This window comes from Lottia gigantea (genome assembly GCF_000327385.1).
Source record: "Lottia gigantea unplaced genomic scaffold LOTGIsca_4, whole genome shotgun sequence".
In the NCBI taxonomy this organism is placed as follows: Eukaryota; Metazoa; Mollusca; class Gastropoda; family Lottiidae; genus Lottia; species Lottia gigantea.
In genome coordinates this window covers 4,835,924-4,848,805 of record NW_008709379.1, presented here as the reverse complement: position 1 = coordinate 4,848,805, position 12,882 = coordinate 4,835,924, and the positions used below count along the sequence as shown (strand labels likewise).

The window sequence follows — 12,882 nt, the reverse complement described above, 5'->3', positions numbered from 1 at the left end:
TTTCTAAGCATAGAAAAAAAGTCTTTTAATAAAGAATACTGCATACACAATATATAATGCTAGTCTTATATTTAATATTTTTATGATCCAATGGATTTAATAACACAAAAAAACAGCAAACATACTTTCAGACCTGATTTGTTGTATGAACCAAATGATTCGCTAATCTAACATGCAATTAAGTTTAAGGTTAAAATCTTGTCATAAGGCCAGACTGTGAATGGTTCCTTCTCAACTTGTAATGGCAGAAGGTTGGTTGGTAGATGACAAGTCAACGTCTGCTTCCAGCATAAGCTGATATAATGAAAAAATTACCTGATTGGTTTTATGTGACCAGTTTTTCTATTTTTAGGTTAAAGTGATACTACGTCTTAGAATAAACATAAAATTTAAGAATTTCAAACTTAGCGAATAAGATATACCTGGTGTCATAAATAACATAACAGGGTCCTTATATAATCTGATAAATCCAAAAAACATGGTAATTATCCATAAATATGCAATTAACTATTTAAAAAGCGCTTAATATCAAGATTAAGCGTTTTTCAATAATTACTTAGTTTTATGAATTTTCCAATTTCCCCGATTTTAGAGGGATTCTGTTGTAACTTTATGACACCAGGTAAGCTAACTGATGAATATATACTCATATTGACCATTTAGAGAACTTAAATTTTATGTTCATTCTAAGACATAGTATCACTTTAATGTGCATATACCCAACTGGTTCAGGCAATATATAATCTAACTTGCAACATGACAACAATATCACTTCATTGAGATTGCTCTTACACTCAGGCTAATTTCTATCAAGCTCAATTTAGACATGATCTGAAATACCTTGAAATTGGGTCATATCAATATTTTGCCATTCTGAAGTTCTCATGGATTCTTTTAATGTATCTAAATTCTGTAACCATTCTGTAGTTGAATTACTCAAAGCTGGACCTAAAAATAATCAATTCTTTCAATCACATTTTAAAATTTCATAGAATTAAAATCATAGTGTCTGATTTCTGAATTGTAATTTTTTTTTTAATTGCAGCTGAAAAGAAGCACTATAACTAATAGCATTTAGTGTCTTATGTATTTTTTCTCTATTCTAAGAAATTGCTATTTCATTATCACAAAAATTGGAATAAGATTTACCTGTTAGATTTATAGGTTGACTTGCATTTAGTAAAGCATTTAAGTTCCCTGAAACAAAGACAATGTATTTAAGAAACTATGATCACTTATTCTGCCAATACTTAGAAGTGATTGTAAGGAGGTTTTCTAAAATTTGTCTGTGCATCGGATAGCATCAATTTGCACCATTCCAATTTCAAATCAGACGTCTGTGGTTACTGCAATTCCACTAAAATTAAGACGTCAATAATAGGAAAGTCTTCATGCTATACAGCTTATATTGCAATTAGTGACGTCATAAAAGGCAGTGGAATTGCAGAAACCACAGATGTCTGATTGAAAATCTGAATGGTACAAATTGATGCTTTCAGTACAAATTGATGCTATCAGTGTCCACGATAACACATACAAACTTTAGGAAACCTTTTTACAATCCCTTTAAGTCATAACAGATTATAGGTTAAAACTACAGCTACATGGACCCTCAGCAACAGAAGAAGTCCAGCTGACAAACCTAGTCACAAGAAGACATCAGGTGTGCCAGAAAGAATCATGAGCTATGAAAATGTCAGTATCAATTATGTATACAATATCATACATGTAAATATCATTGATGCTCATTCCAGATATAAAAGACATCTAGCACTCCTTGAGTAATATTTTCAGGGCAGTAAATTCCCAGACTCAATCAATCATTGATATCAATCAAACAAGAGCAGTGTATCCTTGAGGCTAGTACAATATAAAGACAGGCCTGGTATATGAATGATATTATTGATCTAGACTGTACAATATATTATTCTATGTTCTTAGTCAATGAACCAAACACTAAGGATTAGTTATTTAAAAGACTTGGCTCTATGATATTGTTTCGGCTCAATGATTATTTTGATGTGAACCTCCAGGTATGCCAGTTAATGACGGAAAATGTTTTAAAAAAGTTTTAAGTAACAAGATTTGTGTAAAAATTCTTTCTCTTTTTTAAATTAGATAGGCTACATACAATCCAGTTTTTATGGAAATTTAATAGATAATATTTCAAGAAAGATATTTTGAGATTATTTCTAGATTTTATGATGAAATTGACCCTACAACGAAATCAACTATATATATACATCTACATATTTTTTGGAATAATTGTTTACACAATCCAACTTGAACTACAGTGGAATAAAACTCCAACACGCTCCAGGATTTTCAGGTTAAGCTGCAAGGTGCAAGTATCTACTTTGCTGAACAACATTTGCCTTAAAAAAGAAATACTACATCTTAGAATGAACTTAAAATTTAGACAAACTTGGTGAATAAGAGTGTATATTCATCAGTGAACCTACTAATTGCCATAACAATACAACAGAATCCCTCTATCATCTGATAAATTCATAAAACTATGTAATTATTGAAAATGTTATAATTACGTTGTATAATGGATTTATCGAACTATACAGGGATTCTGTGTATGACACCAGGTAAGTCCACTGATGAATATTCTTATTGGCCAAGTTTGAGAAGTTAAATTTCCTTATAAAGATTGATACCTACCTGTAGAGTTATCAAATAATGACTTATTTAATAGATTGAGAAAGGAATTATTTAATTCATCACCATTATTAACTACTGTAGTTGTAGTTTCACTAGTGTAACCTCCTCCCTGAAATATATAATATATACGCATACTTAACGAGGTCTAGAAAGATACCATGATCCTTTACTTTTTATCTATGTTGGATAAAAATAAATTTGTTTGCTTGTATTTTTCACTTTGCTCAAAAAGGCATGGAGTGCCTACTGCCTGAGATCTCCCTCGACAAAAATCTTATAATATAATAATATAATTTATTAAATGAGACAAATGCCTGACATCTGAATGCCCCTTTCAGAGTATATCTACAGAGTAGCCTATGTTATTTATTTATCAAAAACAAGATTCAAATAATTAGGATACTTATAGATTTGATTTCAACCAATTTATTTAGTTCCTCAATATTTTTAATGATAAATATGAAGTATAATGTTTACTTTGAGATAGTGGCAAATAGCCAAACTATTTTACTATTTATGTCATTCATTGTGGCTATCTGCCAAGCCAAAATCTTGTGTGACATACTTTTTAGGTCTAAACAAATAAAAAATATTGCCTTCTATTATTATTATAAGTAGAGTAAGGATATATTATTTAAATGAAGAGTTTTATCTATAGTCTATTATAAGTCAGAGCAATATTGAATTCCCAAAAAAGAATTAGCCAAGCCTAACCCTTTATCAATGTGGTTGCTGAATTGAAATTTATTTGTTACCTCACAATTATTCAAAACTTTTCAGCAATGTGTGTGTTATAATGTCATCAAGTTTAGAAAGAATTGGGGTTCCAACCAGAAATCCCTCCCCAAAATAATACAAGTTATAACAAGACACTTTTCCATTTTAGGAGAAACTGGGTCAAAAAATCAGAAAGCATCATCTATGATCCCTAGATAAACAAGAACGCATACTCTCCAATGCTCCCCCACTGTCTTTCAGGTTTTATAAATTGATTAATTGTAGGTCACTTTCTGACTTTCAGCCATTCTGTTTCACTTTCACCTTTTATCTCTGTCCATTCTTGGACTAAGTTATAATTGTTTAATGGCAGTAGTACAAGAAAGATAGTCTCAATCTTATTTGTAATTAACGTGAAAGCCCACACCAAGATCTTCAATATTGATTAGTATAGCTAGATAAAATATGTTAAGAATTTTACCTTCAACCTGTCCTATAGTAGACTTAATCAATTCATTGATTTCTACCTAGCTTTCTATCATACAACTATTTTATTGGGTCATTTTATAAAACATGGTTAGGAATTATCACTGTTATTGTATAGTAATTGAGGTCATAACTATGAATGTAATACCTAAATGTATTAGATTAAATAACCAATTTTATCATTAACCACTGCCATCAATTTATTACAGTGCCTCTCAGATGGAATAGATTAAATTAAACTATATTAATTTAAATAAAATTATAGTGCAGATCAAAACTGCAGATTTTTTCCTTCTTTTTATAAACAAATTTGATGCAAAGAATTATTTGCCTTATTTGAAGTCTTAGGTCAATAAAAAAATATTACAGTAAACAAAGATTTGCACATTTATTTTGGTCACTATCACATAGTTTTTAATCGTTAGAGGTGCTTAGGTAAAAAATCTTGTGGAAAATTTTTACAGTTAATTACAAAAGATCTTATAATGATATCTCAAATACTAAATTATGTTGGAGAAAACATGAAGATTCTTTCTCCACATAACCTGAATTGTATCAAAACCAAAGCTAGTAACTGCTGAAACCAAAACAATCAAGGACATAGATTTGTTATACATAATAAGGTGCAGTGAACAACACTTTCAACAAGAATGAATTCATACATTTGGACATTGTAGAGTACATTTCTATTTAATAAAATATACATGCGCCTCTTAGGCAATGAAATAAACTGGCTATGACAGTAATATAAAATAGATTATAGTACATAACTAGAATGCTCCAATAACTGTGAACAATAGCATTGTGACATTCTATAAATGTTTAAGTGATTATTAAGTACTATGTACAATTTGAGAAATTGAGGTAAACAATGCTGTCAATTATTATGGCTACCAGATGAATTGATAATATCAATGATAATGCCAACTTTAATAATTTTATAGCAATGTAACAATTTGGGCTACATTTTTTATTGTCTAATTGAATGAACCATAGATTGGAATTTGTTTTTATGTGACACAAGCTTTCAAAATGCTCACTTCTTCAGAATCAGTTTGTCTCTGACATCATTATTTTGATTGTAAACTGTTCAACCTAAGATATTCCAGCAAAGTTGTTTTTGCACATCTGGGTTCAATTTAAACCATAAAAACGAGCAGTGCTCTTTACATCTAGATATTGAATCTAACAAGCCAGTCTGTTAATGGGGTGACAATTGTCAAGTTTGAGATTCAAACTTCACATCCGGGATGTGCATCAGTGCATGGAGTGTCTGAAAAGGTCCTCCCTTAATAAATTTTTGAAAATAGAATTGATTTAATTTAAACAATATTTATTTCTCAAAATTATACAACCGATTCAGAAACAAGCGGGGCTTATTATATAAATCCGTCTCGGCTGTATAACATTACAAATTGTTAAGCAAATATGAATAAATATTACAGTATAATACATATAGTATAGATGGTGAAAGAAATTTCGAGGAATCTTGAAGGCTGCAATTATTCCAAAGAACGTCAGCGTAATCATATACGTACCGGAAGAATAAAATGTTTGTATAAAGTTTCTAATGATTTTCTAGAAATTCGATATTTGAGGCTTATCAATTTAGATGTTTTAGAAACTAGGTAATTAATATGAGCTGTCCAAGAACAATCTTTACTTAAAATTACACCAAGGTGTTTGTGTTTGTCTGAATCTTCTAAAAATGTTATTATTAAAATTTAAAGTAAAATTGGAGGGTTTTAGTTTTCGTGAAAAAGTCATACATTTTGTTTTCAGAGGGTTAAAAATAATTTTCCATTTCAGAGACCATTGATAAATCGATTCAATATCTAAATTTAATGTTTCACGACAAAGTGTCTGATCATCTATGCCAAGATAAAGCGATGTGTCGTCAGCGAAGAGACGAATGTTGGTATTAATGTTTTCAGTAATATTGTTTATGTATATTAAAATTAAAAGAGGACCCAAGACAGACCCCTGTGGAACGCCAGCTTATAAATACTGTTTGTCTGAAGTTTCTGATGACTGATTGACTGCGATTTTATACGTAGGATTGTAAAAGATATAAAAGGTTTCCTCTAATTCCAAGGGCATAAAGTTTATGTATGAGTCCTTTCAACCAAATTGTGCCAAATGCACGACTTATGTCAAAATATATCATTTTAATTTCTCCACCGCTATCTAAATTTTTAAAAATATCGTCATAAATTTCTAATAATTGATATACTGTTGAGTCTTTTCGAATGAAGCCAGACTGAAATTTGGTAAGAAGATTATTATTGATAAGAAAGTTATAAATATGGTTGTACATTAGTCTTTCAAAACTTTTCCAAGGGAACTTACTAAGGAAATAGGTCGATAATTTGAGCATAGGTTTGGGTTATCTTTCTTAAACAAAGGTATAACGTTGACATGTTTCCAAGTTTGAGGGAAATGGCAATGGGATTGAAACAGGTTAAAAAGAGCCGACAAAGGAGAAGCTAAACTTTTAGAACTAAGTTTTAATATGCAATTATTTATAAAATCTGGACCATCGGACTTCGAACAATCAAGAATTGATTTGGTGCATTGTTACACATATTTTGGGTTAAAACATCTACAAATTTCAAACCTTGAAACACTTGATGTAAAGTAATGGAGAACAGTTACTGTACCTGATGTGATGCTGGTGCAGTAGTAACTTGTAAATTAACTGATGTTAATGTTGGATTAGGAATTGATCCTCCACTATTTGGATCAGGACTGTATGGAGAATCCTAGAAAATTTTAAATCAAACAAATCAATAGGACATCATCAAGGCTTAACTCAAACATAACCAAATGTTCTTGGAAAAATACAAATTTGGGGTATCAGACCGTACATGATATAAGACAAAGTCTGAATAGTCTGAAGATAGTCTGTACACTGCCAGTTCTATCACCCTCAAACTTCAATATGTCGAGATACAGGGCTCTGAACTTTATGTACATTATTTGCCAATATTTAACAGTTGGTCTGGGAAGCCATTACTTTCAAAACATTTGATTGGTTTCAATTTTTTCCTTTGAATGTCAAAAGACACTGTTTCAAAATCAAAAGAGCCAAAGCCTATACTAATTGACCCACCCCAAGATGTTTTAATTATCTTAGAGAATACTTACTCGATCACCAGGTCTCCGTTTTTTATGTCGTATTGGTATAGGATCATCTGGTGGATTACTGTCTATTGCCCAATATGAACCCTAAAATATGTGACATAAGCTTATATATAAAGAATCAAAAGGGACAGGTTCCCATTTCCATGTCTGATTCGGGTTTTTAATAGATGTAAATAGTCTTCAGAATTACTATAAATGTACGGAAAAAATAAAATAGGAATTTCTCTTTCTATTTCTACATGTCTTTTCTCATGAAGAGTCATGAGAAAAGAAGTCGTTCTTTTTAACTTTTTAAATGCAAACAATATGACACACATGGATTTGAAAGCTCAAATTTCGATGGTGAGCTGTGAACACTATTACTGATTAGCTTAGCTAAATGGAATTTTAACTATTTCATCAATATATACAGTATTTCATTACATAATCAGACTTTGAATTGCTATATCCAATATGTCACCCATCAACCATTATAAAGATAGCTTGCCAGGGAAGGTAACATACGCCCACTGGCAGCTGGCATAAATGATAAAACAGTCTTTAGTGACTAAAGTATGAATTTTCTCATATTACAGAAATTTTAATAGTTTGAATTCATTGATATATATAGCCTCCATTGTGTTCAAAATTTTTTTTGCGTGTTTCCTAAATCAGGGGGCAATAACTCAAAAACCGTTTATCGAAAAATCATCAAATTCGAACTTGACCAAGATCTCATCAATATTAATGATCACACCAAATTTCATTAAAATCAGTTGAAAACTGTAGCCTCTATTGTATTTACAAACAAATTTTGACGCGTTTTTCATAAGTCAAGGGCAATAACTCAAAAACTGTTCCTCGAAAGATTGTCAAAGTTTAACTTGACCAAGATCTCATCAATATAAATGATCACAACAAATTTCATTAAAATCAGCTGAAAACTGTAGTCTCTATTGTGTTCACAAACAAATTTTGACACGTTTTTCATAAGTCAAGGGCAGTAAATCAAAAACCGTTCCACGAAAGATCGTCAAATTCGAACTTGACCAAAATCTCATCAATATAAATGATCACACCAAATTTCATGAAAATCAGTTCAAAACTGTAATCTCTATTGTGTTCACAAGAAATGTTGACGGACCAACGGACCGACGGACAAGGGCGACAGCAATATACGTCCACATTTCCATGTGGGCGTATAAAAATATAATAAGGTTGCCAGTGACGGTAGGGAAGCTAAACTGATACCTAATGGACCCAGCCCCAAACCAGACTGGTCCCCAAACTGTTGCCAATCCATTCACAACTAACACGGAACCCAATGTTCGAAACTTTTTCGAATTTCTGGACGGAAACACCGGGACTGTCATGGTCTCTAGTTGGGCTGACTTACTGGATACAACCACTTTTGACTGTTCTTAACAGTCTGCTCTGTCTGCGAGTGGCAACAACCCTGATATGAGGCATTCGCATTCAAACGAATGTGTCTCAGCATTATCAGTTCGCCTCAGCAATCGACTTAACATGCCTCCGCACCTCACCCGATTCGCCTCCGCATCTGACAGGGTTTGCCCACCCACCAGGTCAAGTCGCCTCCGCAATTGACCCGAGACGCCCCCACAATCCATCCAATGCGACTTTGCATTAGTCAGTTCACCTCCGCAATTGACCTGAAGCGCCTCCGCAATCCATCCAATGCGACACTGCATTAGTCAGTTCACCTCCGCAATTGACCTGAAGCGCCTATGACCATTGGCTATAAATATAGGTGAAGTATTCACGTTTGCTTAGTTGCCCCAGAAGAGTTCAACCAGAACGAAACCAGTCGTGCCACCTTACCTACCAAAGGGTATTTTCTAGGAAGTCATCTGTCTATTAGTCTATTATAAAAATATATCTAAGGAAATTTAAAGTTCTTACTTTTCCAGGGTCATCTTTTGATCTGGGAACTTTTAAAAAACATTTATTTAATGACAAGTTATGACGTATTGAATTCTGAAAAGATAATAAAACATTTTAAAGAATTTTACTGATTTTAATATACTTTAAAGTCTTAAAGTTGAGACTGTTTGCAATTGTATGACCCAATCATTTTTTTTATAAAGCACAACCCATAAGCTTTTTTCAAGTTATGCTACAGTATTAGGTCTAGAATTTTTCTGTACATCTAGCCTTTCTTTTCTCTATTGTAATATTTTTCAGGATCCTTTTGCATATCCCCCTTCTCTCATAAATCTGTACAATTTGTGATCATCTCTTGGGTTTTCCCTGCAATATTTTTCATGTCAGAGAATATAAAACAACTTAAATAATAATTAAGTACCTCATTACCCCACAAAAAATTACAAAATTACTCCCTTGGGGTTAATTACCTCCAGGTTGAAAACCCCTGATCTACCCAGTCGCTCAACAGCTATTACCCCTGTTTCAATCCTCAGGTCCGCAAAGGAAATGTTGCTAGAAATATTGGCAAGAAACATGCTGAAGTCAAAGAATTGGTTGTGCCATCCAACTTTTACTCTTTTTAAAGCCACACCGAGGACTTTTAATTAAGTGTATGCAAGTACCTAGTTAAAATGTCACTTAGTTGTATGCCTAGTCAGTAGACTGAAATTTTCCGTAGGCACTTTAGTCATCTTTGAGAGACAAATAAAAAAACAGCAATTTTGTCTCCTCAAAATCTGTCAAAAATTTAGCTCTTATGAGAACACTGGCAATAACACATTCTTTTTATTCATTTTCAATAGGCTTCATTCAAAATCTGTCAAGATTTGTGTTTTCTAAAGTGTTTTTGGAGGAACCAATGGCAGAACATTTGTGTAAGCAATATTTATATACTTCAAATATCATAATTATAGCGTTAAAACACACACATTTTTGACTCCAAGAGTGAAACAAAAATCATTGAAATGTGGATATGTATATTTTTAGCAACGCAATAATATTCCTATACATCGGTAACTTACATAATTGATCTTTCAGTTGTGAAGCATTTGATCGAAAAATTTCAAAAAAGTTTTTACTTTGTTTAAACAATCTAGTCTGGCAGTTTGTAGATCTAGCATTATGTTATGATACATGATGAAAGAATAATAATAATAATATATACTGTAGCCTTTAAGCTGTCTTGAGTGTGATTATCATTGATTAATCAATTAATTAATTAATTAATCAATTAATTAGGTCAATAATGGACAGGTCAAATAAGGCCTAACCAGTTGTACTTTGTTGGAGGATCTACAATAGGCTATATAATAATATAAGAGGTAACCAGCCCTCAGCTATATAAACAAAACAACTTCAAAAAGTCAAGCAAATATGCATAGAGTGGAGGGGTCCAATATCAGTGGCAAGTTATCTATGGAAAAATTATTCTTTTAATTTCATAATTTACAGCCCCCTGTCAGAGCTTTTAGGACTAGATCTATTTGTCAAAGATATGTCTTATTTCAATTTCGTAATCCAAATGAAAGATTCTGTAATTCGATTGAATTTTAAGAAACTCACCTTCCACCCATTCCCTGCTTCTTTATAATAAGGAAAATTATCACATATCCACTGATATATTTCACTGAGTGTCATTTTCTTTTTACCTGTACTATTAATTGCAAACGTTATCAAATTCGCGTAACTGTATGGAGGTTTACCGTCTTTCTGAAGGTTCGTTTGTCCATGTCCGTTTTCATACATAGCATTTGTATCCAAAGGGGAATTAGGTCCTTTCCTCATTGCCAATTGTCCACCGGCAGCTTTAGTTATTCCATCCCCAACCCCTAAGTGTCCCCCGTTAATCGCCCCTCCCACACGGAGGCGATGAAGCCAGTCCATGGCAGTCAAACTACTCTCAAGCTCCGCCATCTTGCAGGTACTTGCTATTCACTTGTTTACGAATGACGACATAGATTTCTACGCCAGGTAAAATTGTAATTAGGCATTCACTACTGCCAAAATCATCTTGGACTATATCAATATTGTTTATCACAGATTTCAAGATAAATAATTGTCACTGAAACATCATAGATCTGTGTTAAAAGATAGCCTTTTCAGAGAACTATATACTATTGCAACTCCATAAAAAGTGAACTGTCAGAATAGCTTCATTACCCCCCACGTCGTTGCCTAGCAGCCAAATTGACCTTTGACCCAAATAGTGGGAAATATGAAAAATATTCCGCGAAACACAGAAATACCAGAAAATTGCCGGGTACGTGGTTCTCCGTACGTGTCCCTCAGTACTAACTATATACAAAAATATCCATTATTATTCGTAAACCTTAAATAAGTTAGCCACTTCCACTTTTACAGTTTATAAATGTTTTTATGACCTAGTTGACTTATGACAATACAGTGGTGTAACCTATTTTCGTGGATATAAGGATTCAACACCGAATTTCGTCAAAGTTAAAAAAACGAAAAAAAAAATTTTATGTCTCAGATATTCTACAAAATAATACAAATTGGTTTCTTTCGATTTTCTTAATGAATCCTTCACTTTGACCCATATTTCATGAGCAATCAACTCGGGAACGGCGGCAGAATGCGTCACCTATTTTCGTGTACAATGTTTGATCTATAAATAAGTCTAGATAAACACGTTGTGTGGATACCGGGTGGTATAATTAACTTCTCTTAGTATTTATTTTTAATATCAATTCATTATAACTAGTGACAATTCATTCAAAAAACCACGATTTAAAAAAAAATAGTGACTGACAAAATAAGATACGTAGCGTGATTTATTGCTAAAAGTCACTGAAACAACATAAGAATATGGTCCACTTTGTGTTCCATAGAAATTTTGTGCTGACACGGAATCCGCTAGTTGATCACGTGACTTCATTCGTTGGATTATATTCTAGCAGACGACATTTGTAATTCCGATTACCGCTCGGGATTATAATGAAATTCGGCCGATAAAAAATGGTGACGTTTGGTAATAAGTGAAATCCGCCATTTTGTATTTTTCAAAGTATACATTAATACATTTTACCTTGCTTGCAACTACTGGATTCATTCTATTAGCTGATATTGTACAGAAAACCCATGTTTATTAAAACAAACTAATGCGGAGGTCGCACAAGGTCGCTCACGTAAATTGTTAATCATTTCCGAAAATCCACGAATAATAGGTTTCCACGAAATTAGGTTACTCGACTGTATATAAGTAGATTAATATTAACTAGTACATGTATTAGGACTAATTATAAAAAGACAGTTGACAGTTGTTTTTATAAGCCTATGATAAGAGAAGTTTACCTTTATATAGCTTATATTTAATCTAATAATAAAAATAAACTCTTCATTTTACATGGATCAGACTACACAAGTATACGATGAGGTACATAAGATATATTTTCGTGAGTAGGCCCTATTAGGTTCATTCTGGGCGATAAGATAACACAAAATGTATCTACAACCATGGTTAATAAATTAGATATAGGGTAAAATAAATATTTAATTACAATTTGATCTCTACAACATAAACTAAATATAGATCTAGTCAAAAAGAGAGGGGTATTTATTAAAATTTCTTTTTTTGTAGTTTTTTGTACCACAGCCTGCATTCTTGAGGGTTAGGTGCTATCAGCAAATAAAGAAACATATGTTGCAAATCCAAATCCAATTTCATCACTGTCCTTGACTATGTCCACACCAGCGGCAGCTTTTTGCAAAATCGATGACTAAATGTTGCAATATATTTAAACTGATTACCGGATGACATTTGAGTAGTAGCCATATAGTTTTTAGTCAAACATCTTGAGGTAATCAGACTAACTGCTTATAGCAAATACAGTTAGACTGATTACCGGATGGTGTTTGACAAGTAGGCATATAGTTGGACTGATTACCTCCAGACGTTTAAGAGTAAGCTCAATAGCAACT

At 32.5% G+C, this 12,882-nt stretch overlaps 1 protein-coding gene across 1 annotated transcript; it reads right to left on the bottom strand.

Annotated features, from left to right (window-relative positions):
* Positions 1-7,071: 7,071 nt before the first annotated feature.
* On the bottom strand, positions 7,072-10,854 carry LOTGIDRAFT_98413 (hypothetical protein; the record flags this gene model as incomplete). The annotated part of the gene is made up of 3 exons (XM_009059859.1): positions 7,072-7,101; positions 8,920-8,994; positions 10,507-10,854. Coding segments are annotated over 3 exons (453 nt in total), but the record flags the coding sequence as incomplete, so codon positions are not given.
* Positions 10,855-12,882: the final 2,028 nt, after the last annotated feature.